Raw genomic sequence first — 27,352 nt, 5'->3', positions numbered from 1 at the left:
AAAGCTCCTCTGTGGCAAGGCCCCGGGGGTGGATGAGATCTGACCGGAGTTCCTAAATACTCTGGATGTTGTGGGACTTTCCTGGCTGACACGCCTCTGCAACATTGCGTGGTCATCGGGGAGAGTGCCTCTGGATTGGCAGACCGGGGTGGTGGTCCCCCTTTTAAAAAAGGGGGACCGGAGGGTGTGTTTTAACTACAGAGGGATCACACTCCTCAGCCTCCCTGGAAAGGTCTATTCAGCTGCCAACCAAAAACCGTCCAAAGGTAGATCAGCAAAGGTTAGCTTGAGGCCACGATCTTGTCTCAGTTCAGTAAGTTCCTCCTGCTCCTGTAAAGACATGTTTATTCCAACAGCTGATGCTGAGCTGAATGGGTCCCTAACCCAGCCAAGGTGCTCCGTGGAGGCTGAAGAGAAATACAATGTCATCTTCTCCTCAAGACTTTTCAGATGTTTTTGACACAACAAAGCAGTGCAGTAGTATTGACATCTTGCCATTTATTGGTGAGTGGGAACATTTCAAGATTGCCCCTTTCCACATGTTGCTGCCAGAGGTGCACCTTTGAACGAAAACCATTTCTTTCATCTGAACTTGTAAGCACATTTTCCTTTCGACCTTGCATTCGTGTGTTCATGAAAAATATCTGCCAGGTATGCCAGCCTTGCACATCACTCATCACTTGCAAGCAGCTTTGCGTAATCGGACCTCTCATTCGTCAGAAACACTTTAAGTTCCTCTCGCAGCCCCGTATGTTCACGCAGGCGAACAAAGTATTCCACATTTTGATTTTGGACTGAGGGCTGTTTCGCTTGGAGATGGCGTTTAAGCTTACTTGGGACCATAGCGCTGTTGGAGAGCTTTTCACCACAGACCAAGCACAATGGAGTCGGTGCCGCTGCATCTCCGGTAAAAGTAAATCCAAATGAAACATAGCTTTCGTTGTATTGCCTCGCATAGTAAAGAAACTTTACTCGACGTCACTGTCTTAGCTTTTTTTTTTTTTACCTCCATCCATACTAGGGCCTTCATTTGGGTCCGGGTTTTGTGCAGGGTCCACACCTCAGTCAGCATTTTTCCTCTTCAAAAACCTCTCCTTCGCTTTCACCGTCGTCCCGCTAGCCACAATCCGCACTTGCCGCGCTATCCATGCGTCACTAATTCGCTTGTCTCAAAGCGAATTAGTGATGCACAACTTCCTGCTGGTATGGAAGAGTACTACATGATTATTCTGCCAGGTGCTAGACTGCACAGGCACACAAATCGGATAATTTCCCGCGGCACCCCTGACAATGTCTCGCGGCACACTGGTTGAAAAACACTGCAGTAAAAGACTCTTTATTGGAACTCTGTCTCACCGTGCATTTTGGATCCAACCCTTTCCGCCTTCCGTCGTCCCTCGAGTCTTGTCACTACGCCTCGAGTGGACGTGACAAGGTGTTCCGAGCATGCGCCACTGGGAGGAGACCCCGGGACGATCCAGAACACGCAGGAGATACTATGTCTCCTAGCTGGCATGGGAACGCCTCGGGATCCGCCAGGACGAGCTAGAAGAAGTGGCTGGGGAGAGGGAAGTCTGGGCTTCCCTACTGAAGATGCTGCGCCCGCGACCCGACCCCAAATAAGTGGCAGAAGATGGATGGATGGATGGATGTATCATAAAGTCACTTTATTTACATTTGTGATGGTCATTGATGCCTTGATGGAATGGCGATGGAGGTCGAAGGTCAAAGGGAATTATTGTTTGGAAAGAGAGGCACATTACATAAGGACTGTAATTAAAGAAATAAACGGTGCTGTAAAATCAAGTTTTATTGACCTTTTTGATGGTCGTTGATGGCTCATGGAAGGAGAGTCACCTTCCATAAGGACTGTTGCTAACTTAACCTCTGGTGTGGCTTCTCTTCTTTTTTCTTTGGAGACTCCTCATCATTTTTGATGATTAAAAACCTCTTAATTGACACCTGTTGCTTTCTGACTTGTAAGGTCTTACAAAGCACATTATCGTTCATCATGTTGATGATTGTCATAGCCACAGTCTTTTCTGGATGGAACTGTTCGGTAAAAGCCTGCACATCATTCCACTTTGCCAACATTGCCTTGATGAGCTCACTTGATGCTGGCTTTAAAATCCTCAATAAGCGCCGAACTTCCACGTTGGCGCATGACGATATCGGCGTGAATTAGTTGTGCTTTCTCGCATAAAATAGCTATACTCACGCTGTCGCCGGATAGCTGCTTTTCGTTAATCGAAATTAACAGAAGTTTTTCAACTTCTTCGATTGCCCGAGACCGTCGCTTTGAGAGCACGGAAACACCTTTTGCAACAGACACACCTTTTATGGCTTCTCTGTTCCGGAGAATCGTAGCAATGGTTGACTTTGCATAGCCGTGCTCGGCCACTAAATCACACAAACGCACACCTTGTTCGCGTTTTTCAATTATCTCCTTCTTCTCAGCGACTGTGATTTTATTTTGTGTCTTCTTGGGCTGAAAACGATATTAAAATTATCAGTAAAAAGCACCAAGTAGGCGACCGACGTGTGCATTCAATGAGAGGGGGTGTGGAAAGTATATTATATTATATATAAAAAGTATATATATATACAGTAAAGTCTCGTTATATCGATATTCAAGGGAGTCGGAAAAAATATCGATATAACCGGGACTATCGATATATCCGACCCTGTTTGCATGTAATTGTCTCCGTGCGTGCATAGAAATAGTATCGATATAACCGGGACTATCGATATATCCGATATCGATATAACGAGACTTTACTGTAATACATTTGACATTATATATATTTGACATTGATCAACATTTGGAGTGTGTTTTTAGCTTCATTTTAAGTACCTGCAGTGTTCGAAATAACGTCTGCCCGGAGGGCGTACAAGTTTTAAAACGTCTTGGCCGACAACTTCAAAGAAAAACAACTTCAAGGAAAAAAGAAACGATTATTTTTAAATCAAACATTTGTTTTATTCAATAAAGCAAAAGCTACAAGCAAACCACTACAAGCCACATGGACTCCTCTTTCTAAGCTTTCAACACTTTTTCAGTCAAGGTATAGTCCGAAGCACAAAACAGGCTTCTGATTGGCTGCCGTGCCGAGTATGCAAATTGCCAAACAAACGTTTGTTTGGCAATTTGCATAGCGATTAGTCACCTTATTGTGTTTCAAGTTGTGAAAAATGGGGCAGGCAACTTAATGGCCGGGCAGGCAACTTTTCAGAGTTGTCTGCCCGGGTGTACGCTAACATTTTGTCATGAGTTTCAGTCACTGGTACCTGTAATGTTTGTTGTGGACCGACCTGGGCCTGCGGCACCTGGACACCCGCGCATTACTCGGCTTTTCTGCTTTCAAAGATTGGCACGTATGACAAAGTAGGAGCTTGCAAATACGTGCCCGCCAGGTGGGAACATAATCAACGAGCACATAAACACAGGAGTTCCCAAACGTTGTTTTGTTGATTGTTTTCTATGTCCTTAATTTAGTTTTTCAAACTTAAAAATAAATGTGTCCTTTTGTTCATTCTATACCTTCGTGCGTCCATCATAAAAGACTACTTGACCCTTGCAACATATTGAGCGGCCGTACACATGTGACTGATCCAAGTTTTGCCTTTGAGAAAACGGCCTCCCACAAGCTGAGCAACACCACCGGGCAGATCCGCCACTCGCAATATGGCGGAGCGTCACACGTGTTACTGGAGCGGTGAGGCGGATCAAGCCGCTCTCGGTCTCAACGCGACGTCTACTTTACGAGGCCCGAGTTCGGTGAGCAGACGTCGCTTCCATCTTAAAAGCAGAAAGAAGCTCGAGTCGTCGACATGTTGAAAGAGTTGGTGAGGGAAAGGCTGCTTGCGGCCGCCGACGAAATCTTCGGACTGTTCCAAACGACCGTGGCTTCGTACGAGGAGCAACTTTGTCGAGCGAGGGAGGAGAGCGAGCGACACCGACGACAACTGGAGGCGGTTTGCAAGACCCGGATTGTGATACGAGTCAAAGGTTTGTCCGCCATATTTGGATTCGGCATTCGCGCCGCTCGATTCGGCGGTTAAGGCGTGAAAGACGACACCAACGCTCCATTTTGTTGAAACGGAAGCCTACGCAGTCTTCTGGTTAGATTTTGGCCTCTCCGCGCACATTCCCGGGCCGTAGGAGACGCCGAACGCCCGAATTTAAATCGGAAGACGTCAATTGGCCGCGATTTCATTTGAACAGAAAAGCTGGCAAGAGCGTTGAACGGCCGCCATCTTGAATGTGAATCGGAAGTAGAACTGTGTTATTCGCGAACGAGCTGGATCTCTTAAGTGAACAAAGAGAGCCGGTTCCTAACAAGGAGCCGGAAACAGGAGCCGACTTTTTTTTGTCCTGTATTTCCCGCCCCCAGTCTTCGATTAAAGCCGCACGTGATTGGTCGATATCCGTGGAAGAGGAGAGAATTACAGACACACGCAGCAGTGAGGAGAAGGGCCAGGGGTTTTGGTAGACAGGTGGACAAATGTTATCAGAATCAGAATCATCTTTATTGCCAAGTATGTAGAACACACAAGGAATTTGTTTCTGGTAGAACACGCTGCACTAGTATCGTCGTCAAAAAAACTGCTAAGTGGCACTATACAGTTCCATTTTGGCTACTGTTGAAAGAGTTCAAAGAGTTAATGGCTTGGGGGAAGAAGCTGTTTAAATGTCTGTTATCACATTATGCTGTGATTATTCAATTATTATCAAAAATTCAATTATTCTATTTTTACTAGTTGGTAGGATAGCATTATTAATATGAAAAGCAAATTAGTGACCGCTGATCATCAGTAACCACAGGGAAAGTCAAAGTTAGTGGATGCTCTCTGTGCACATAGAAATAAATCCATACAAATACAAATATTTGATATAGTGTATTTTTTACATGAGTAATTGGCTTTTCACATGATTTTACATGATTTTTGGTAAAAAAAACCGAGGAGCCATTTGGGAGCCAAAAGAGCTGGACCTTTTTAGTGAGCCGAGCCAAAAGAACCGGCTCTATGAAAGGAGCCGCAATTCCCATCACTACTGTGCACATATAAATAACGGCATATAAATGCAAATATTTGATATAGTGTGTTTTTTACATGAGTAGTTCGTTTTTCACATAATTTTACGTGATTTTTGGTAGTTAATTAATTTAGAAAACAAAAAAATCTGAGGAGCCATTTGGGAGCCAAAAGAAAAGTTTCTTGTGCGGTTGAGAGAAAAATGTCGCACTCTGGCCCCTTTTGCCCTTCTATGATTTTCTAACTGTGTGAATGACGTCCTGCTTGTGTCCCTGCAGATGTCAATCAGCTAATCGGTCGTCAAGAAAAAGGTCCTGATATAAAATCGGGAAGCTCCGCTTTGGAGTACCCACAAGCCCCCCACGTTAAAAAGGAAGAGGAGGAGGAGGCCGATGTCAGCAGTTTGCCGCAAGATGGCGTCTCCGAGGAGAGTGTCAACGACCGACTTCCACCACTCGAGTGGTCAAAGCTTCATCCCGGCGGTCCCAGTGAAGATCGCCGCTGGACGCCCCTCTCGGGGCTTCACACAGAAGAAGCTTTGGGGAGCGCCGGCGATTGTGAAGGTAATGACATGTAGTCAAAAAAATGTGACGTCGCAGGCGCAAAAAAACGTTTCCCGCAGCTCAATTCTTGGCACGATTTACGATCAAACCAAAAACAAATCATCAGATTTTGTATATTTTTTGTGTATTTTTTGTGTATTAAAATCTTTAGTGAAGGAGGAAAAGGCCGATGTGAGCGACACCCGCCTGAAAAGCAAAGCGGGTGAAGACGAAGCGCCCGAATGCTCTGATTGGTCGCCGCCAGATAACCACCTGGCGCCAATCTCGGACGACGACAACGCTGACAGGCAAGGCGAGGATGAAAAGTGCCCGGGGTTTCCGAAAAAGGTCCCATGCGAGAAAAGTTCCCGCAAACCCCAAAAGCGTCCCGCCCCCAAAGGGCGTTTCTGCTGCTCCTGTTGCGGTAAAAAGTTCCCTTGCCCTTCCCACTTGATGAGACACCTGAGAAGCCACACGGGAGAAAAACCCTTTTGCTGCTCGGTTTGCAGTAAGAAGTTCGCTTCCAATTCCGACTTGAAGAGACACGTGAGAAGCCACACGGGAGAAAAACCCTCTTGTTGCTCGGTGTGCGGTAAAAAGTACCTTTGCAATTCCCACTTGATGACACACATGAAAAGCCACACGGGAGAAAAACCCTTTTGCTGCTCTGTTTGCGGTAAAAAGTTCCTTTGCAGTTCCCACTTGATGAGACACATGAAAAGCCACACGGGAGAAAAACCCTTTTGCTGCTCGTTTTGCGGCAAGGCTTTTTCTCTGAAGGGAAACATGATGGTCCACATGAGGAAGCACAGCGGAGAAAAACCCTTTGGATGCTCCACTTGTGGCAAGACCTTCGCCGATAAGGGAATGCTGGTCAGGCACGTGAGGACGCACACTGGAGAAAAGCCCTTCACCTGCCGAGTGTGCGGCAAAAGCCTCGCCCGGAAGTCCAATTTGGATTCACACGTCCGCACGCACCACGCCGGCAAGTAAACCGCATGCAGATCCCTCGACTGGAGTGTCTGATTGTTATTTCTGTCAATAATAATAATAATAATAATAATAATAATAATAATAATAATAATGATAATACATTTCATTTATAAGCGTCTTTCAAAACTCTCAAGGTCACTTTACAGTCACAGCACATGTTTTTCTGTGGGTGAGCAGCGGTAGACACACGCGCCGGCGTTCTCTCAACCCGGAAGTAACTCAAATAGATTGAAAACGAACTAGTCAGCTAATAGATAATAGCTAGCAAGCCAGCCAGATAGCTAATAGATAGCCAGCTATATGGCTAGCCAGATAGCTAATAGATAGCTTCTAGCTAGCCCACGAGATAATAATAATAAGAAGAAGAAGAACAATCAATTTCATTTATAAGCATCTTTCAAAACTCTCAAGGACACTTTACAATCACAGGACAGGTTTTTCTGCGGGCGAGCAGTGGTAGCCACACGCGCCAGCGATCACTCAACCCGGAAGTAACAAAGTAAAAAAAAAAAAACTTTTGAAATATGCATCTCAAAATTGAGTTGACATTGAAAACTCAAATTGACTATTCACTGAATGTCACTTTTTTCAACACTTTAATGAACTTTTTCTTCACAGTTGACCAAGAAGTCATTGTTTTTTTTAATAGATTTGTCACCATTTACGATTTCTTAAAATTGAAAATCGACATTTTTAGAATATTGGGGGCCTCGTTTGGTAAAATTACAGATTTTTTTTTACTTTATGTAACTTCCGGGATGGGTGAACGCTGGAGCGCGTGGCTGCCGCTGCTTATTCGACGTAAAAATATCCTGTTACTGTAAAGTGACCTTGAGAGTTTAGAAAGGCGCTTATAAATGAAATTGATTATTCTTAATATTATTATTATTAATATTATTGCTTTGGTCACGTCTTGCAGATGTCAAGGACGACGATCCGCAGGCGACCCCCCTCAAAGAAGTCCCGAAAGAGGTCGTGGAGTGGCCAAAGCCTCCCCACGTGAAAGAGGAAGCTGAAGAGGCCGACTGCGAGTGTCCTTGAGAGTTTTGAAAGGGGCTTAGAAATGAAAACCTCGAACATTAGAGACAGGCAGGCAGACTCACACACACATGAAAGGGAGATGACAGTTGAAACAAAAGTGTGAGAGGGTGAGAAAATGGATAGAAAACAGTTAAAATATACAGTAAAGTCTCGTTATATCGATATTCAAGGGAGTCCGAAAAAATATCGATATAACCGGGACTATCGATATATCCGACCCTGCGCCGAACTGCATTAAACAAAAGCCGCCAAAAGAGGGCAGCCAAGCGCCATATAAGAAACGGAGCTGGCCATTAGCTCCCTTTTTTTGGGTCAGAGATGTTCCCCCAATGTTGTCTCAAAATGGCACATATAATTCTTTAACGATTGTAAACATGTATGCTTTAATCTTCAGAACTACAGTGTATTTGAAACATATTCATAACTGGATGTGTAACAAGAAAGCATATTATCCGAATCTGAAGCCATTGTTTGGATTCACAAGCAATGCAAGACGTCTTGGCGTGAAGTCATTTTTATTTGCATTTGAATAAAAAGTGACATCGGTTGTCCTTTAATACACAGTATGGAATGTTAATAATTTTCAAAATCATCGCGCTTCAGCAGACAAAATAAGAAACATTGTTGCAAAAAACGATTGCATTCATATACAGTACAGTGGGCATGTACATAACACGACAGGGAAACTGCAACGCTTACATCTTACTTTATTATGTATGCAATTTAAAAAAGTCATCAATCTTCTTCTGCTTCCCATTTTTACCTTTTAACACAAACACTTCAATCTCGTCTGCTACACACGAGCTAGCGTCTGAAAATGAAAATGGCTCTGCTACACGGGTGCTGGGCACGTAACCAAGTCACCTGACCAAGTCGACCAATGGCGCGACTGATGGCGTGACACGTAACCAAGACACGTGACCAAGTTGACCAATGGCGCGACCGATGGCGTGTCACGTGACAAAGTCACACGGCCAAGTCGACCAATAGCGCGACCGATGGCGGCTCATGTGACCAAGTTGACCAATGGCGCGACCGATGGCGGCTCATGTAACAAGACACGGATATATCGATATAAACAACAAAAATGGCCGGCGGGGGATGAAAAGGAGCACCGTAATAACCGGATTATCGTCATAACCGGGTATCGTACTAAACGGTACTAACGGAGAGGCTTAACAAACAATTCTCCGCTAACGACTCTGCATCGGTGTGGAATGGCCTGAAAGCAATAACAAATTATCGTTTACCTTCCCCCCAAGCAGTGTACAACAATGGTATGGCTGATGAGTTGAATACATACTTTTGCCGATTTGAAAAGGACACCACCATTTCCCCGGTCTGCCCACCATTACCAGAAACTACCGTATCTCCGCCCTCTGCCCTACAGATCCACGAACTGGACGTTAGACGGCTCTTCAAGCAGCAAAAGATCAAGAAAGCTGCAGGACCTGACAGAGTGTCCCGCTCCTGCCTGAGAGTCTGCGCTGACCAGCTGGCTCTGGTCTTTACACAAATCTTCAACAGATCCCTGGAGCAGTGTGAAGTCCCATCCTGCTTCAAACAGTCTACTATCGTCCCAGTTCCAAAGAAACCAGCACCCTCGGGATTGAACGAGTATAGACCTGTCGCTCTGACGTCTGTGGTCATGAAGTCCTTTGAACGCCTCGTGCTGAAGCACCTAAAGAACATCACCGGACCTCTGCTAGATCCTCTTCAGTTTGCCTACCGGGCAAACAGGTCTGTGGAGGATGCAGTCAACATCGGACTGCACCACATCCTCGACCACCTTGACAACACAGGAACCTACGCAAGGATCCTGTTTGTGGACTACAGCTCTGCGTTCAATACCATCATCCCAGAACTCCTCATCCCCAAACTTCTCCAGCTTGGTGTGTCCCCCACGATCTGCCAGTGGACCCTCAGCTTCCTGACAGGACGGACACAACAGGTCAGACTGGGAAATATATCATCCACGACACGAACCACGAGCACTGGAGCCCCGCAGGGATGCGTCCTCTCTCCATTGCTCTTCTCTCTCTACACGAACGACTGCACCTCAACAGATGTCAAATTCATAAAGTTCGCAGACGACACCACGGTCATCGGTCTCATCAAAGACAGCGACGAGTCTGCGTACCGACAACAAGTGGAGCAGCTGGAGCTCTGGTGCAGCCGTCACAACCTGGAGCTGAACACGCTCAAGACAGTTGAGATGATGGTGGACTTCAGGAAACATCCATCACCACAGCTACCCCTCACACTATCCAACTGCCTGGTGTCAACCGTTGAGACCTTCAAGTTCCTGGGAATCACAGTCTCCCAGGACATGAAGTGGGAGGTCAACACCAACTCTATCCTGAAAAAGGCCCAACAGAGAATGTACTTCCTGAGGCTGCTACAGAAGCATGGCCTGCCACAGGAGGTGCTGCAACATTTCTACACGGCTGTCATCGAATCCATCCTGTGTTCTTCCATCACCGTTTGGTTCGGGGCCGCCACAAAAATGGACAAAATCCGACTTCAACGGACAGTTAGGACGGCGGAAAAAATCATTGGCACCGCCCTACCCACTCTCGAGGACTTGCACACTGCAAGAATCCAAACTAGGGCGCGGAAAATCCTACTGGACCCTCCGCACCCTGCCCACCACCTTTTCCAGCTACTCCCCTCAGGCAGGCGCTACCGATCCATGCGCACCAAATCCAGCAGACATTTAAACAGCTTCTTCCCCCAAGCCATTAACTCTTTGAACTCTTTCAACAGTAGCCAAAATGGAACTGTATAGTGCCACTTAGCAGTTTTTTTGACAACGATACTAGTGCAGCGTGTTCTACCGGAAACAAATTCCTTGTGTGTCCTACATACTTGGCAATAAAGATGATTCTGATTCTGATATTAAAGAATAACGAGCCGGTGAAATCGAGTGATGTGGCTATGGGAGTGAGAGCAAGTGTCATTGGATCGATATTTGAAGAGAAAAGAACATCCTGTAGCCGAGTCATCCGTAGCAAAGAGATTTGAACGTGTGAGCACCCTCAGACAGAAGAGCTCCCCGAAGTTTTTATGTCAGGGGACAAAATTTCCTTCCTCCGTCCACCTGCTGACCACCACAAAGGTAAACAATCCTATTCATAATTCTTTTCTTTACGAACGTACAATTAGCCTGGGTTACATTTATGTTTGTTATTTGTGTCTTTGCCATTTTGCTTCACACATTCTGAGATATATATTGCTTTTTATGTGTTGGTCAGCATTTCAATGTGCAATTTCATGCAGAAAATAATGTATAAAATACTGTACTAAAAAGGTCAATCATCAGGGTGTTGGACCGGATTAAAACGATTAACATTATTTGTAATGGGAAAAATGGTTTCAGTGTTCGAACAAATCGGTCTTCGAACAGGGTTCTGGAACGGATTATGGTCGAGAACCGAGGTACCACTGTACTAATAATAATAATAATAGTAATAATAATAATCCATTTCATTTCTAAGCCCCTTCCAAAACTCTCAAGGACACTCGCATTCGGCCCCTTCAGCTTCCTCTTTAACCCGGGGAGGCTTTGGCCACTCCACGACCTCTTTCGGGACTTCTTTGAGGGGGTCGCCTGCGGATCGGCGTCCTTGACATCTGCAGCACGTGAGCAAAGAATTAATTATAATAATAATTATAATAATAACAATCTATTTCAGTCATAAGCACTTAGCGTTCACCCAACCCGGAAGTTACATAAAGTAAAACAAAATCTGTAATTGACCAAATGAGGCCCCCAATTTTCTAAAAATGGCGATTTTCAATTGAAAAAAAAAACATAAACGGTGACGAATCTATCTAAAAAAACGATGACTTCTTGGTCAACTGTGAGGAAAAAGTTCAAGTGTTGAAAAAAGTCAAGTTCAGTGAATAATCAATTTGAGTTTTCAATGTCAACTCAATTTTGAGATGCATATTTCAAAAGAACGCTGGCGCGTGTGGCTACCGCTGCTCACCCGCAGAAACACCTATCCTGTGATTGTAGTGTCCTTGAGAGTTTTGAAAGATGCTTATAAATGAAATTTATTATTCTTCTTATTATTATTAATATCTAGTGGGCTAGCTAGAAGCTATCTATTAGCTATCTGGCTATCTATCAGCTATCTGGCTGGCTTGCTAGCTATTATCTATTAGCTGACTAGCTCGTTTTCAATCTATTTGAGTTACTTCCAGGTTAAGAGAACGCCGGCGCGTGTGGCTACCGCTGCTCACCCAAACAAAAACATATCCTGTGACTAAAGTGAGCTTGAGAGTTTTGAAAGACGCTTATAAATGAAATGTTTTATCATTATTATTATTATTATTATTATTAGTAGTAGTAGTCGTAGTAGTATTAAAAGAAATAATCAGACACTCCATTTGAGGGATCGCCGAGCGCTGCGTGCGGTTTACTTGCCGGCGTGCTGCGTGCGGACGTGATAATCCAAATTGGACTTCCGGGCGAGGCTTTTGCCGCACACTCGGCAAGCGAAGGGTTTTTCTCCGGTGTGCATCCTCACGTGTGTGACCAGTGTTCCCTTTTCGGCGAAGGTGGCGTCGCAAACTGAACATCCAAAGGGTTTTTCTCCGCTGTGCGTCCTCATGTGGACCATCATGTTTCCCTTCAGAGAAAAGGCCTTGCCGCAAACCGAGCAGCAAAAGGGTTTTTCTCCCGTGTGGCTTTTCATGTGTCTCATCAACTGGGAATTGCAAGAAAACTTTTTACCGCAAACCGAGCAACAAAAGGGGTTTTCTCCCGTGTGGGTTTTCACGTGTCTTATCAAGTCGGAATTCTCAGTGAACTTTTTACCGCAAACCGAGCAGCAAAAGGGTTTTTCTCCCGTGTGGCTTTTCATGTGTCTCATCAAATCGGAATTGTAAATGAACTTTTTACCGCAAACCGAGCAGCAAAAGGGTTTCTCTCCCGTGTGGTTTTTCATGTGTCTCATCAAGCGGTAATTGCAAGGGAACTTTTGACCGCAAACCGAGCAACAAAAGGGTTTTTCTCCCGTGTGGCTTTTCATGTGTCTCATCAAGTAGGCCTTGCAAGTGAACTTTTTACCGCAAACCGAGCAACAAAAGGGTTTTTCTCCAGTGTGGGTTTTCATGTGTCTTATCAAGTCGGAATTTTGAATGAACTTTTTACTGCAAACCGAGCAGCAAAAGGGTTTTTCTCCCGTGTGGCTTTTCATGTGTTTCATCAAGCGGTAATTGCAAGGGAACTTTTTACCGCAACGGGAGCAGCAGAAACGCTTTTTGGGGGCGGGACGCTTTTGGGGTTTGCAGGACATTTTCTTGCCAGGAACCATTTTCGGAGATCCCGGGCACGTTTCGTCCTCGCCTTGCCTGTCAGTGTCGTCGTCGTCGTCCGAGATTGGAGCCAGGTGGTCGTCTGGCGGCGACCAATCAGAGCATTCAGGCACTTCGTCTTCACCCGCTTTGCTTTTCGGGCAGACGCCGGTCGGGACCAATGCGCTGATATCGGCCTTTTCCTCCTTCTCTAAAGATTTAAATACACATCAATGTCTGATTTTTTTTTGGTTTGATCCTAAAACGTGCCAAGAATTGAGCTGTGGGAATGTTTTTTTTGCGCCTGCGACGTCACAGCCACCATTTTTTTGACTACATGTCATTACCTTCACAATCGGCGGCGCTCCCCAAAGCTTCTTCTAGGTGAAGCCCCGAGGTGGGCGTCCAGCGGCGATCTTCACTCGGAAGCTTTGACCACTCGAGTGGTGGAAGTCGGTCGTCGACGCTCTCCTCGGAGACGCCATCTTGCGGCAAGCTGCTGACATCGGCCTCCTCCTCCTCTTCCTTTTTAATCTGGGGGACTTGTGGATACTCCAAAGCGGAGCTTCCCGATTTCACGTCAAGACCTTCTTCCTCACGACCGATTAGCTTATTCACATCTGCAGGGACACAAGCAGGATGTAATTCACGCAGTTAGAAAATTGTCCAAGACCACGGCGCGAGAGGAAGTCACTGCCACATAACGCCAAAGCGATGTTCCAATTGGCTGAAAACTAAATCGAAGATGGCGGCCGTCCAGTGGTGTTTTTTGACCGTTCAAATGAAAGTGCAGCGAATCAATGACTTCCGATTCTGTGATAGGAATTCCGGCTCTTTTCAGAGCGCCGCTTCTTTTGGCTCGGCTCACTAAAAAGATCCGGCTTTTATGGCTCCCAAATGGCTCCTCGGTTTGTTTGTTTTTTTTTTTTTTGCTTAAATTATTTAATTACTAAAAATCATGAAAAATGATGTGAAAAACGAATTACTCATGTAAAAAATACACTATATCAAATATTTGTATTTATATGTGCATAGTAGTGATGGGAATTGCGGCTCTTTTCAGAGAGCCGGTTCTTTTGGTTCGGCTCACTAAAAAGATCCGGCTCATATGGCTCCCCGGTCTTTTTTGTTTTTGTTTTGTTTTGTTGCTTCAATTAATTAACTACCAAAAATCATGTAAAATTATGTGAAAAACGAATTACTCATGTAAAAAATACACTATGTCAAATATTTGTATTTATATGGCTTTATTTATATATGCACAGTAGTGATGGGAATTACGGCTCTTTTCAGAGAGCCGGTCCTTTTGGATCAGCTTACACACACAAAAAAACGGCTCTTGTGGCTCCCAAATGGCTCCTCAGTTTTTTTTCGTTGCTTAAAGGACAACCGACATCACTTTTTTGTTTCTTATATCAACAAGACTCCACTGCCAGGGAAGCTCAAGCTCTGGTGTCTGCAGTTTGGACTTCTCCCTCGGGTAATGTGGCCACTTACAGTCTATGAGGTCCCACTCTCAAGGCTGTCTGCATCGCAGAACTCAGTCCCGTAGGAAAACTCTGTTGAAGAGGCCTATGAGCGCAAGAAGCTGCGCTATGCAGAACTCGCAGTGGATGCGCAACAGCGAGGATGGAAAGCCAAGGTCTATCCCATTGAAGTTGGATGCAGAGGGTTTGTGGCTTCCTCCACCATCAAACTGCTAAAAGACCTGGGCATCCACGGACAGGCTCTGCGGCACGCAGTTAGATCACTCTCCGAAGCGGCAGAAAGAAGCAGCCACTGGATCTGGATGAAGAGGAAGGACCCTTGTTGGGCTCTTAGGTCAGCAACCTAAGACCCTCCCCCCCACCAGCTTCTCAACATCTGATTGGGCATGGGACACAAGCGCGGGCGTGATCAACCTGTCGCTGGCCACCATCGATGAGGGTGTCTCGTGATGAAAGGCCGAAACACCCAATGATTCTTTGGAGCACGACTGATGATGTCTCCCAAATTCACAACTTTCCCATCCATGAGGCACAGCTCCCACACCACTGTCAACATCAAGGCTAATCTCATGTGAGGACCATCCATTTGCACAAACGGACAGAATAACATCAGGTACAGTGTTTCATTATTCATAAAGCCGGTTCTTTTGGCTCGGCTCACTAAAAAGATCAGTCTCTTTTGGCTCCCAAATAGATCCTCAGTTTTTTTGTTGCTTGAATTAATTAACTACAAAAAATCATGCAAAATTATGTGAAAAACGAATTACTCATGTAAAAAATACACTATATGAAATATTTGTATGGCTTTATTTCTATGTGCACAGAGAGCATCCACTAACTTAACCGGGTGTCGGACGGACAACACAGCACGACTCCACGCCACGATCAAGCTCTGCGCGTCATCTGCCTGGGAGATCTGACAACGAACCTACTTACAAATTAAGAGAACAATCAAACTCTTTACATCCACTAACTTTGACTTTCCCTGTGGTTACTCTGGTCTGATAATCAGCTGTCACTAATTTGCTTTTCATATTAATAATGCTATCATACCAACTAGTAAGAATAGAATAATTGAATAATAATAAAAGCATAATGTGATAACATTTGTCCACCTGTTCAAACTTACCCCCCCCCCACTCTCCTCACTGCTGTGTGTGTCTATAATTCTCTTCTCCCTCCTCTACCACGGATATCGACCAATCAGGTGCGGCTTTAACCGAAGACTCAGGCGGGGAATAGAGGACAAAAAAGTCGGCTCCCGTTTCCGGCTCCTTGTTAGGAACCGGGTCTCTTTGTTCACTTCAGAGATCCGGCTCGTTCGCGAACAACACATCACTACTTCCGATTCACATTCAAGATGGCGGCCGTTCAACGGTCTTGCTAGCTTGTCTGTTCAAATGAAAGTGCATCGAATCGACGTCTTCCGATTAACATTCAAGATGGCAGCATTCCAGCGGTCTTGCTAGCTCTTCCGTTCAAATAAAATCGCAGCGAATCGACGTCTTCCGGTTCAAATTCGGGCGTTCGGCGCGAATAGGCCAAAATCGAACCAGAAGACTGTGGGCTTCCATTTCAACAAAATTTTGTGTTGGAGTCGTTTTTAACACCCTTCCCGTCAAATCGAGCGCCGCGAATGCCGAATCAAAGTATGGCGGACAAACCTTCGACGCGTATCACAATCCGGGTCTTGCAAACCGCCTCCAGTTGCCGTCGGTGTCGCTCACTCTCCTCCCTCGCTCGACAAAGTTGCTCCTCGTACGAAGCCACGGTCGTTTGGAAGAGTCCGAAGATTTCGTCGGCGGCCGCAAGCAGCCGTTCTCTCACCAACTCTTTCAACATGTCGACGACTCGAGGTTCTTTCTGCTTTTGGACCGGAAGCGGCGTCTGCTCGCCTAACTCGGGCCAAGTAAAGTAGACGTCGCGTTGAGACCGAGGACGCCTTGATCCGCCTCACCCCCTGCGGGAACACGTGTGAGGCTCCGCCATATTGCGAGTGGCGGATCTGCCCGGTGCAAGGCAAATCTTGAATCCGTCACACGTGTATGGCCGCTCAATATGTTGCAAGGGGCAAAGAGTCCTTTATGATGGACGCACGAGGGAATAGATTGAACAAAATGATCAATTTTTAAGTTTGAAAAACTAAATTAATGACATACAAAACAAAGTTTTGGAACTCCTGTGTTTATGTGCTCGTTGATTATGTTCCCACCTGGCGGGCACGTATTTGCAAGCTCCTACTTTGTCATACGTGCCAATCTTTGAAAGCAGAAAAGCCGAGTAATGCGCGGGTGTCCAGGTGCCGCAGGCCCTGGTCGGTCCACGACAAACATTACAGGTACCAGTGACTGAAACTCATGACAAAAAGTTAGCGGACACCCGGGCAGACAACTCTGAAAAGTTGCCTGCCCAGCCATAAAGTTGCCTGCCACATTTTTCACAATTTGAAACACAATAAGACGACTAATCGCTATGAAAATTGCCAAACGAACGTTTGTTTGGCAATTTGCATACTCGGCACGGCAGCCAATCAGAAGCCTGTTTTGTGCTTCGGACTATACCTTGACTGAAAAAGTGTTGAAATCTTAGAAAGAGGAGTCCATGTGGCTTGTAGTGGTTTGCTTGTAGCTTTTGCTTTATTGAATAAAACACGTGTTTGATTTAAAAATAATCGTTTCTTTTTTTCCTTGAAGTTGTTTTTCCTTGAAGTTGTGGGCCGTCAGAGCCAGCAAGGCCTTCTCTGCTGGCCTAACATAATCACACATCATTATCATCATTATAATAAAAGTCAATTTCATTAAAAAAGTATTTTTTCTAAATACGTATATATATAATTATTCTACATACTGTTTTCTTGATGTTATATTATATCCATTTGGTTATGCTCCTTTCAGTGTTGTAGTTTTAGGTCAGAGTTTTTAATCCAATCAGAATTCAACTAGCTTGTGTCGCCAGGCTGTATGAAATCTGACCGACACCTTCAGAATCAACAGTGAGGGTGTCTGTGCGCTGTACATGAACGGGCACATGTAGTTGATAGATAGTTGCGATAGCCAATCAGATCACGAGTCGGCACAGTAAGGGCAGCTAGAGGGCCTCGCGTTGAACATGACGTACGCGTCCTGTGATTGGATACTCACTTTACCTCAGGCCTCAGCGGAGGCAACGCTATGCAAATCAACCAAGCTACAACAGATCAGACCCGGAAAATCTAGCAGAAAAAACAAGTATATCTACTCGCTTTTTAACCCACAATGGCTGAAAGAGAGGACAACTCGCTGTCGCATGGAGGCCTATTCTCAAGAACAAATGAAAAAGATTTGTTTACTTTTATTTTCAACAAATAGTTCGTTTTGTGAACGTCTTGTTGTTTTTCTTATATTAAACTGACATTTTGTAATTTAGCGTAAAATCTTGTTAAAGATTGCATATTCTTGGTGGACTTAATAAAACTTTGTGGACAAATGATTTTAAGTTTCCTTTTATTTTGAAGTGTTTGCAGTAGCATGTGTTGTAGACGATTAAGGTGATACCACGCCCAGTACTGCGTGCGTGTGCTTTTGTAAATGATATCTCCAGCCGTTGTGTCATAAATTACGGTATTACGAGGGATATTTGTTCGCGTCGGACTAAGCAGGACTTCACTGAAGGCCTAGGTGTGAAATGCACGGACCGCCACTGGAAATCATTAGAGTGTATGTCCGGTGGAATCTCATGAAATTCTGAGTAATCAGTGCCTCCATCTTCAAGGAACGAATTCAGATGTTGGACTGTGAAAGTTTTAATTTTAGAATAAATTCAAAAGGAGTCAACAGGGTTTACAAGCAGATCCCTTGTTCACATTCACTAACAAAAAGGCAACTCATCCCACAGAGGTTAAGGGGAAATGCGTGAATGTGCACGCATGCGCGTGCTGACATGACTTGAGTCAATGCAGCCCAATCTACCTCTACAAATCTAAAAATAAAATACAAATTATCAGGGAAAAATCAGCATAAATGTCACATTTTACATTACATTTTCTGTCTAACATTTCTCTTGCTTCTCTGTACGGCCCTACATACTCATCGTTCTCTTTTCTGTGAAACAACGTGGTTGTTGTATCTCGCTCCCTACATTCTTGTTCGTGTTTTCTATCTCTTTCCTGTTGCTGCCTCTCCTGTTCCTCTTTTTCTATTTTAACTTGCCTTGCTCTTTTTTCACCTGCCTCTCTCTGTCCTGCTATTTTCATCCATACGTAAGTATGCTGAATACCTTCTTTGTTCATTTGTTTTTCCTTACAGTTCGTTTTGTTTCTGATTTTTTGCTGTAAGTCTTTTATTCCCGCCTTCGATAGTTTGCCGTTAAAATCATACTTTTTTATCCAATACGGTAACGGTTTTAGTGCTTCTGGATCTTGTTTTTCTACCACTGTCCAATCTTTACATTCTTGGTTGTCTATTTCTTTTTTTTACGTTGTTTACTTTGCCCTTTTCCCATTTTGGCAATTTGGTCCCAACTATGATGAGTGCTCCCAGGGAGTCCTAATAGTTGGGGATGTTCTTAGTGAGGTGGTTTTCAATGCCTTATTGTGGTAATTGTCAAGCTTCTATCCCGGTGAGGGCGGACAATTCAGAAACCAGCATTAAACAGAAGACAATGAAACAACCGTGTTGCATTTGCTAAGGCCCACAGCTTGCAGAAAGGGTGGACAGTGGAAACGTGGCAGAAGGTGGATTTTTCGGATGAATCGTCCATTGAACTGCATCCCAATCACTGCAAATACTAAAAAAGACCTGTTGGAAGCCGCATGGACCCAAGATTCACCCAGAAAACAGTCAAGTTTGGTGGAGGAAAAATCATGCTTTGGAGTGACATCCGGTAACATCAACAGCCTGAAGTATCAAGAAATTCTTGCTGACCATTACATCCCAAACCGCAAGGGATGGCAAATTCTGCAGCAGGATGGTGCTCCTTCCCATACTTCAGCCTCCACATAAAAGTTCCTGAAAGCAGAGAAGGTCAAGCAAGGTGCTCCAGGATTGGCCAGCCTAGTCACCAGACATGAACGTTATTGAACACTTCTGGGGTAAAATGAAGAAGGCTTGGAAGATGAAACCGAAGAATCTTGATAAACTCTGGGAGTTCTGCAAGACTGCTTTCTTTGCCATTCCAGATGACTTTATCAATAAGTTAATTGAGTCATTGCAGAGACTTATGGATGCAGTCCTCCAAGCTCACGGGAGCCATACACGAAATTAATTATTTTTCTAAGGTATCATGACTTTATGTTCTGACGTTATTGCAGCATATTTGCGTATTCAAAATGAAATATGTATAATTTCTACATTATTTTTGTATGCGACAAGACTTGATAGAATGATACAAAACTTTATTTTAGTATAATGAGCATAATCTAAAGGGCTTTGCCTTTCATATCAACCATTTCTGATTCCAATAGATCAACGACAATTCAAGTTATTATCTGTTGTTTCTACAACTTGGATAAGCGACAAGACTTATCAGGGACTGTATATAACAAATATAACCCTGCCACGTTACTCAAGTCTTTTTTTGAGCATTTGTTTAGTTTCCCCAATCTTTATTTTGACAATGTATGGAATAAACGACATGACTTTGTTTATCATTTAATCATAGGAAATTGAACACATTTCACAACACAGACAAAACCTTGAAAATGAGTAAAAAAAACACATTTAATAACCATAACTGAAAGAAAAAATAAAAACAATTTCAATGTTCCCAAGGGGAAAATAAAGAACGTAAACACATGACAATCAGCCTGATAAAGCCTGCTCGGATGAGTTTCTCACCAGTATCGGTTCTTGAGTGTCTATTTAAGAGTCCCTTCACAGAAAATCTTTGGCCACAAGCAGAGAAGGAAAAGGGTTTATTTCTCAGCAGTGCAGATGATTGTGTAGCTAATTAAAATGCCCTTCATCGAGAATCCTTTGCAACAAACTGGGCAGGCAAAAGCTTTCCCACCGGTGTGGATTCTCACGTGCACTTAAGTGATGCTTCCTTAAAAATCTTTGACCACATTCTTAACAGGTAAAAGGTTTCTCACCACTGTGGATTCTTGTGTGGCGAATTAAATTGGCCTTCTTCGAGAATCCTTTGCCACAAACTGAACACGAAAAAGGTTTCTCACCACTGTGGGTTCTGGTGTGGCGAATTAAATGGCCCTTCTGAGAAAATCCTTGGCCACACACTGTGCAGGGAAAAGGTTTCTCACCAGTGTGGATTCTAGTGTGTTTACTTAAGGTGCCCTTCTGAGAGAATCCTTTGTCACAAACTGAACAGGAAAAAGGTTTCTCACCACTGTGGATTCTTATGTGGCGAAGTAAATTGGCATTCTTAGAGAATCCTTTGCCACAAAATGAACAGGAAAAAGGTTTCTCACCACTGTGGGTTCTTGTGTGGCTAATTAAATGGCTCTTCTCAGAGAATCCTTTGCCACAAACTGAACAGGAAAAATATTTCTCGCCAGTGTGGATTCTTATGTGTTTACTTAAGTTTCCCTTCTCAGAGAATCCTTTGCCACAATCTGAGCAGGAAAAAGGTCTATCACCAGTGTGGATTCTTGTGTGTTTACTTAAGCTTCCCTTCTCAGAGAATCCTTGGCCACACACTGAACAGGAAAAAGGTTTCTCACCAGTGTGGATTCTTGAGTGGCTAATTAAAGAGTGCTTCTGAGTGAATCCTTTGCCACAAACTGAACAGAAAAAATGTTTCTCACCACTGTGGATTCTTGTGTGGCTAATTAAATCGGCCTTCTGAGAGAATCCTTTGTCACAAACCGAGCAGTCAATATGTTTCTCACCAGTGTGGGTTCTCGCATGCCTTTTGAAATGACTCTGACCAGTCAACGTTTTGCCACACAGACAAGATTTGCAGGGTTTGTTGCCAGTGTGACATGTCAGAACACCGTCAGACTCTTCATCTTCACCATCATCATTTGATGATCTGTTGTCATCATTTTTGGTGCAAGGGTGCTCTGGCTCCTCTCTTTTAATGTCGCGGGCTCTCTCTTCTTCCTTCTTCAGCAGCGCAGGGCAACCATCTTCGCTGATATCTGCATGACACAAAAAGACAGACACACACGCAATTATGGTGAAAGTTACTCAGAGATAAATGAGTTCAGATTACCACTCAAAATGTGACATGAAAAGAATCACATTTGTGGTGGATTTCAAGACTGACGTCGGCGACGAAAAAGTGCTGCTTTTTCAGACATGCTACTTTTTTTTCTTTCAAACACAATCTCTTTCTCTTTGTCTCAGCGCGCACACACTCACATACACAGCTTTTAGCACCCGCGTGCGTTCTTAGCTGAAGGCTTTCACACCCGTATGCGTCTAGTATGCAAGAACTTCTTGAATTAGAACATTTTGCCGAACATGAAGCATGTAAAGCTTTTTTCGTCCTTGTACGTCTGGACCTGTTCAAACAAGCCGACGGTGAACATGCAAGTTTTTTTTTGCGTGTATGAGTTCTCATGCATCTTTTGGGCGAATTTCTTTGTGCACATGGTGCAACCAAAGGGATTCTAAAAGGCGCTTGGAAATTAAACGTCTTGTTATTCTTATTCTCTACTGTGCGCGTACACTTGTGCTTCATCAGGTTGATCTTGCGGGAGAATCTCTGCCTCTCATGTGTGCAACTCTGTCTATACTACTCCTCGCCACACACACAAACAGCGACAGAGAGAGAGATGGAGAGAGAAAGAGAGAGACTGACTCACAGCAGCGAATGCTCCGATTGGTCTCTAGTCAGGCATCGCTAGTCGAACAAGCAAATACGAGTTGTTCATATCAGAATCAGAATCAGAATCATCTTTATTTCCAAGTATGTAGAACACACAAGGAATTTGTTTCCGGTAGAACACGCTGCACTAGTATCGTCGTCAAAAAAAACTGCTATGTGGCACTATACAGTTCCATTTTGGCTACTGTTGAAAGAGTTCAAAGAGTTAATGGCTTGGGGGAAGAAGCTGTTTAAATGTCTGCTGGATTTGGTGCGCATGGATCGGTAGCGCCTGCCTGAGGGGAGTAGCTGGAAAAGGTGGTGGGCAGGGTGCGGAGGGTCCAGTAGGATTTTCGCGCCCTAGTTTGGATTCTTGCAGTGTGCAAGTCCTCGAGAGTGGGTAGGGCGGTGCCAATGATTTTTTCCGCCGTCCTAACTGTCCGTTGAAGTCGGATTTTGTCAATTTTTGTGGCGGCCCCGAACCAAACGGATATCATTACAAGAGCCACTTTGTGTCAGAATCGGTTTGGTCAGAAACAAAAGTCCTGATGTCGCACAAGTTGGAAATTAAATATATTATTATTGTTGTACTCTTGTTGAGTGTGTTTGATGGTATGAGTGGCAAAGTCATGTTTAGGTTGTTCGCACAGTGATGTTGCCTGCGGAGAGAAGGGAATTTTCGTATGTTATGATAAATATAGTCCAGCCTATAATGTGTACTATCCTGAGACAAGAAAAGTCCTGAAACATAGACTGGTGAAGTTTATCACATAAAACAGCACAGATAATCAGACTCAAACCGGTTGTGACGACATTCAGAGTTACAGAAAAACACCTTGACAGGTAATCAAGCAGAGTCAGGGACAGCTTGAGGAAAGCAAAGAGCCGAGTGCTGAAGAAACAGTCGAGACAGATCTGACTCAGACGGACAGTGTTTAGGCAGAACAGGAAAGGTGTTATAGAAGACAAAGAAAGGCTCCAGAATATTTAAAGGAGTATCAATGTAAAATTGAGTGGGATGATGACAAAAACGAAAATATTGAGTATTTCTACAGAGTGACTTATGGCACACCGAAGACATTTAAAGAGGCTCTGGAGTCTGAAAAGTCAAAAGTGTGGGCGACTGCAATGAAAGAGGAGATGAAATCTTTGACAGAAAATGAGGCTTTCACTCTGACTTCACTACCAAAAGGCAAACAAGTAGTGGGAGGTCGCTGGGTGTATACAGTGAAAGCGAACCGAGATGGATATGAGACTTGTAAAGCCAGATATGTAGCAAAAGGATACGGTCAAATGGAAGGAATTGACTATAAAGAGACACCTAGAGCAGTGGGCCCCAACCTTTTTTGCGCCACGGACCGGTTTAATGTCAGAAAATATTTTCACGGACCGGCAGATAAAGAAACTTTCCAAAGACGTGTTTTTTTGACTCATTTTGCTAGCTTACGGTGGGATAATTTTAGCGGTATGTATCACGTGACCTAGACAAGTGTTTTGACATGCGTCAAGAGTAAGTCATAGATGGATGTAATCTGGCAATTTTTCATTTTATGTAAATTATTTATTCTTTCTGTGCGGCCTAGTCCCAAATGACCCACGGATCGATACAGGTCCGCAGCCCGGGGTTGGGGACCTCTGACCTAGAGCAAACATGGTAGCTGATGTTCTTACCAAAGCAGTGACAAAAGCTAAGCTTGAATGGTTCAGGGGATATTTGTTTGGAGAGTAATGTGAACTGGAAAATGTGAATAATTTGAAGTTTACAGAATATTGCCAACATGTGAAATGTTTTATTTTTCCAACAAGGTATTTCTCATTTTGAGATGTGTTTTGTCTATTACTAGATATTTGTAAACATGTCTTTGAGAGGGAGTATTGAGTGTGTTTGATGGTATGAGTGGCAAAGTTATGTTGAGGTTGTTCGCACAGTGATGCTGCCTGCGGATGAGTGAACCTGTGAGACCAGGATGTTGTAATGCTTTTTATGAGCATGCGCAGAATAAACGGCCCGTGAGTGAGTTCCCAGACCAAAGACAGATACGGCTGTGCGTCATTATTCTTCCATGAATATTAGCAACCATGAAAGTGAAATAGCCACCATGAAAGTGAAAACTACTTTGGTGACCGTAGATGAGAAGGTCTCCTGTACGACTGAGAGCTTACACAGACGTTTTGGTGACCGTAATAACGCGAAGACTGCTGCAGGAATGTCCAGCGCTACATCTCTACTGTAGTTCACGTGTGCTTCATCAGGTTGATCTTGTGGGAGAATTTCTGCCTTATATGTGTGCATCTCGATGCTCCTCACCACACACACACACACACACACACACACACACACACACACACACACACACACACACACACACACACACACACACACACAAAATAGGGAGAGAGAGCGACAGAGAGAGAGAGACGGCGGAGTGAGAGAAAGCGACTGACTCACAGCAGCGAATGCTCCGTTTGGTTTCTCGTCAGGCATCGCAAGTCGAACAAACAAATATGAGTTGTTTATATTAGTGATGAATTCAGGCTCTCTGAAAAGAGACGGAATTCCCATCTTCTTTTGGATCGGCTCACTAAAAAGATCTCTTTTGGCTCCCAAATGGCTCCTCAGTTTGTTTTTTTGTTGCTTTAATGAATTAACTACCAAAAAAATAATGTAAAATTATGTGAAAACCGAATTACTCATGTAAAAAATACACTACAGCAAAGTCTCGTGATATCGATAGTACTGCTTATTACAATACTATTTCAATTTCCCAGCAAATTTCTAGTCTTTTATGATATAATTAGTTAGTTACGACGATACCCGGTTATTACAATAATCCTGTTACTACGATGCCCTTTTCATCTCCCACCAGCCAGTTTGGTCTGCTTATATCGATACAAAAGCAGCTGAAAGCTGAACAATATTTGCTTAAGGATTTCAATACCACCATTAGCGAAATCTGTAAACAGAGTATTGTTTGATTTTTGGCGAACACCGTTTGAAGGAAGAAAAATGGTTATTGGTGTCCTGAGCTGACTCATATATAGTTTCACTTTTTGTTTTTCACATTGATTGTTTTGTATTCGCCTTTTTGTTTTTCTGAGTCGAAACACCTGGGTACGGTTTGTTCGGTTACACTGACACAATCGGTCACACTGACCCAATTTGTTTTGGTTTTGAAAACTGCATGTTTTCACACGCCTTTGTGTGCCTGCCAAAAATTGCTCGTTAGTCCGGGGCTGAGGGAAAGGAGGAGGAATGACTCATCTCCTGCGTGGACAGGCTGGCCACCTGTCTTAGCAAGAGTGGGTCTATAAGATGGGGTTTTCCTCAATATCGGGTAGAGTCTGCTGTGAACTGTGCACAAGTGTCCAGCTCTTCGGTTATCCAGATTACTCTACCGGGGTGTTTCGCCGGCTCTCCGCCCTTTGTCAACGGTAAGGTATACTGTTCTGGATCTGAACTGTGACGTTGGAGTCTTTACATGAGGGCATGAAGGTGACAGTTTGTGTCTAGCGTAATTACTCATGAGGGGAAACATTGTGATGTTGGAGTCTTTGCATGGGGGCATAGAGGTGACAGTTTGTGTCTAGCGTAATTACTCATGATCGGGAAATGCTGTAAATTGCTGTGTGTTTTATCAATAAATACATATCTATATATACAGTCGTCGTTTGTGGTCATTTCTCTGCTGCGATCTCTCCGAACCTGTAACAAGGCAATTTTTCATAAAACACTGTTGGTCACGTGACCAGATGTCACTAATTGTCATTTCATATTAATAATGCTTCCATACCAACTAGTAAAAATATCATAATTGAATAATAATAACAGCATAATGTAATAACATTTGTCCACCTGTCTACCCAAACCCCCGCACCCCTCTCCTCACTGCTGCATGTGTCTGTAATTCTCCCCTCCCTCCTCTACAACGGATATCGACCGATCACGTGCGGATTCAACCGAAGACCGGGGGCGAGGAATATAGAGGACAAAAAAGTTGACTCCCATTTCCGGCAACTTGTTAGGAACAGGCTCTCTTCGTTCACTTAAGAGATCCCGCTCTAAAACCCGTTCGTTTGCAAACGACACATCACTAGTTCATAGCATTCATCACTTTGCTGCCGTGAAATGTAAATTTCTCCACCGCGAGACTAATAAAGGCAAATCCATCCATGCATTCCAAGAGCCACTTCGTGTCAGAATCGGTTTGATCAGAAACAAAATTCCTGATGTCGCACAAGTTTCGAGACGTGTGATTCTATACATATGTGATGAGAGCTTTGTGCCTTCGCACTTGTGATTTCCGACAGCCATTGTATGTTACTTATTTGAGCGCGGGTGTACAAAACAAAACTGTTGAGAAAGTTAGATTGTATCCTCATTTTATGTAACGCTGTAATACTGAACTGATCTGGCAACCCAGCCACGACGCGACATCACGTGACTTGACAGCGATAAAAGCCAGTTTGTGTGTATGTTTTGGACTTCTCGTACGACGGTGAACGCAGCGGTTGCTGTCTGTGCTTCGGCAAATAAATATCCTACTTGTATGATCTAAACAAGAGGACCATCTCGACTCATTATTCTCCCAAATGCATCGCGAAAGCGCTGGAGATCTCAACAAAAACAATGCACGAAGCCTGTTCAAAAAGACTTGAAAACAAGCGAGACGATCAGTAAGAGCCAACCTTGTCCGTGAAGAACAATTCTTGGCTGCATCCTCAAAATGGCGTCCTGCAGTTGACGTTGTCCCTTGTGGTCCTCTTTTTCTTCATATAGGTCCTTCTCGTCTTCTGGTGTCTTTCTTGCGTCCATTGTTCACACGACACTTCCAAAATGTTTCGCTTACGATCTCTGCGGAGCGATGCGTTGAGCACGAGGTCCTGTTTGTTAGCGGCTAGCAAACTCGGCTAAGCTAAACGAGGCCTAGAAAGTCCAACGGAGACCGAGACGTCTTTAATCGGACACAAGCTTCAACGAAAGATGTTCTCACCGAGTAAGATAGTGGTGGGCGCTCCGAGTGGTCGTTTTGAGCACGTCGCCGGCAAATTCGGGAGTTTGGTCAACGGGTGTCGACCGCGTTTGCGTCAAGCTCGTCAGTCCTAGGTTGCGTCAAGTCAGCAATTGTGAATATTCTGCATCCGGAAATCTGTCCACGGTGAACCCCGTTCACCACCTTAGAAATAAGACAATTCTAAGCAGTC

At 44.1% G+C, this 27,352-nt stretch overlaps 3 protein-coding genes across 3 annotated transcripts; 1 reads left to right on the top strand and 2 right to left on the bottom strand.

The window, feature by feature from the left end:
• Positions 1-3,001: 3,001 nt before the first annotated feature.
• Positions 3,002-8,170, top strand: LOC148899841 (uncharacterized). Its single transcript, XM_088995283.1, has 4 exons — positions 3,002-4,009; positions 5,316-5,600; positions 5,752-6,564; positions 7,492-8,170. The coding sequence occupies exons 1-4, from the start codon at positions 3,832-3,834 to the stop codon at positions 7,611-7,613; spliced, it is 1,398 nt and encodes a 465-aa protein (XP_088851409.1). The 5' UTR covers positions 3,002-3,831; the 3' UTR covers positions 7,614-8,170.
• A 3,052-nt stretch (positions 8,171-11,222) lies between these two features.
• LOC148899840 (uncharacterized) lies at positions 11,223-16,856 on the bottom strand. The gene is made up of 3 exons (XM_088995265.1): positions 16,069-16,856; positions 13,265-13,537; positions 11,223-13,128 (listed from the first exon to the last, which is right to left on the bottom strand). Exons 1-3 carry the CDS (start codon positions 16,244-16,246, stop codon positions 12,038-12,040), a joined length of 1,542 nt encoding a protein of 513 aa, XP_088851391.1. The 5' UTR covers positions 16,247-16,856; the 3' UTR covers positions 11,223-12,037.
• A 2,902-nt stretch (positions 16,857-19,758) lies between these two features.
• Positions 19,759-27,148, bottom strand: LOC148899839 (uncharacterized). The gene is made up of 2 exons (XM_088995299.1): positions 26,837-27,148; positions 19,759-21,479 (listed from the first exon to the last, which is right to left on the bottom strand). Exons 1-2 carry the CDS (start codon positions 26,961-26,963, stop codon positions 20,449-20,451), a joined length of 1,158 nt encoding a protein of 385 aa, XP_088851425.1. The 5' UTR covers positions 26,964-27,148; the 3' UTR covers positions 19,759-20,448.
• Positions 27,149-27,352: the final 204 nt, after the last annotated feature.

This window comes from Hippocampus bargibanti, linkage group LG04 (assembly GCF_051943395.1).
Source record: "Hippocampus bargibanti isolate YZ-2025 linkage group LG04, ASM5194339v1, whole genome shotgun sequence".
Lineage (NCBI taxonomy): Eukaryota > Metazoa > Chordata > Actinopteri > Syngnathiformes > Syngnathidae > Hippocampus > Hippocampus bargibanti.
The sequence above is the reverse complement of the archived record's forward strand: the minus strand, read 5'-3'. Positions and strand labels throughout refer to the sequence as shown.

Excerpts from the sequence above, each read along its gene's own strand:
- LOC148899839 (XM_088995299.1), bottom strand. The coding sequence starts at position 26,963 with ATGGACGCAAGAAAGACACCAGAAGACGAGAAGGACCTATATGAAGAA. Across the intron at positions 21,480-26,836 it reads AATTGTTCTTCACGGACAAG|ATATCAGCGAAGATGGTTGC; the intron begins GTTGGCTCTTAC and ends TGTGTCATGCAG.
- LOC148899840 (XM_088995265.1), bottom strand. The coding sequence starts at position 16,246 with ATGTTGAAAGAGTTGGTGAGAGAACGGCTGCTTGCGGCCGCCGACGAA. Across the intron at positions 13,538-16,068 it reads GATTGTGATACGCGTCGAAG|ATGTGAATAAGCTAATCGGT; the intron begins GTTTGTCCGCCA and ends GTGTCCCTGCAG. Across the intron at positions 13,129-13,264 it reads GAGCGCCGCCGATTGTGAAG|AGAAGGAGGAAAAGGCCGAT; the intron begins GTAATGACATGT and ends TTAAATCTTTAG.
- LOC148899841 (XM_088995283.1), top strand. The coding sequence starts at position 3,832 with ATGTTGAAAGAGTTGGTGAGGGAAAGGCTGCTTGCGGCCGCCGACGAA. Across the intron at positions 4,010-5,315 it reads GATTGTGATACGAGTCAAAG|ATGTCAATCAGCTAATCGGT; the intron begins GTTTGTCCGCCA and ends GTGTCCCTGCAG. Across the intron at positions 6,565-7,491 it reads CGTCCGCACGCACCACGCCG|ATGTCAAGGACGACGATCCG; the intron begins GCAAGTAAACCG and ends CACGTCTTGCAG.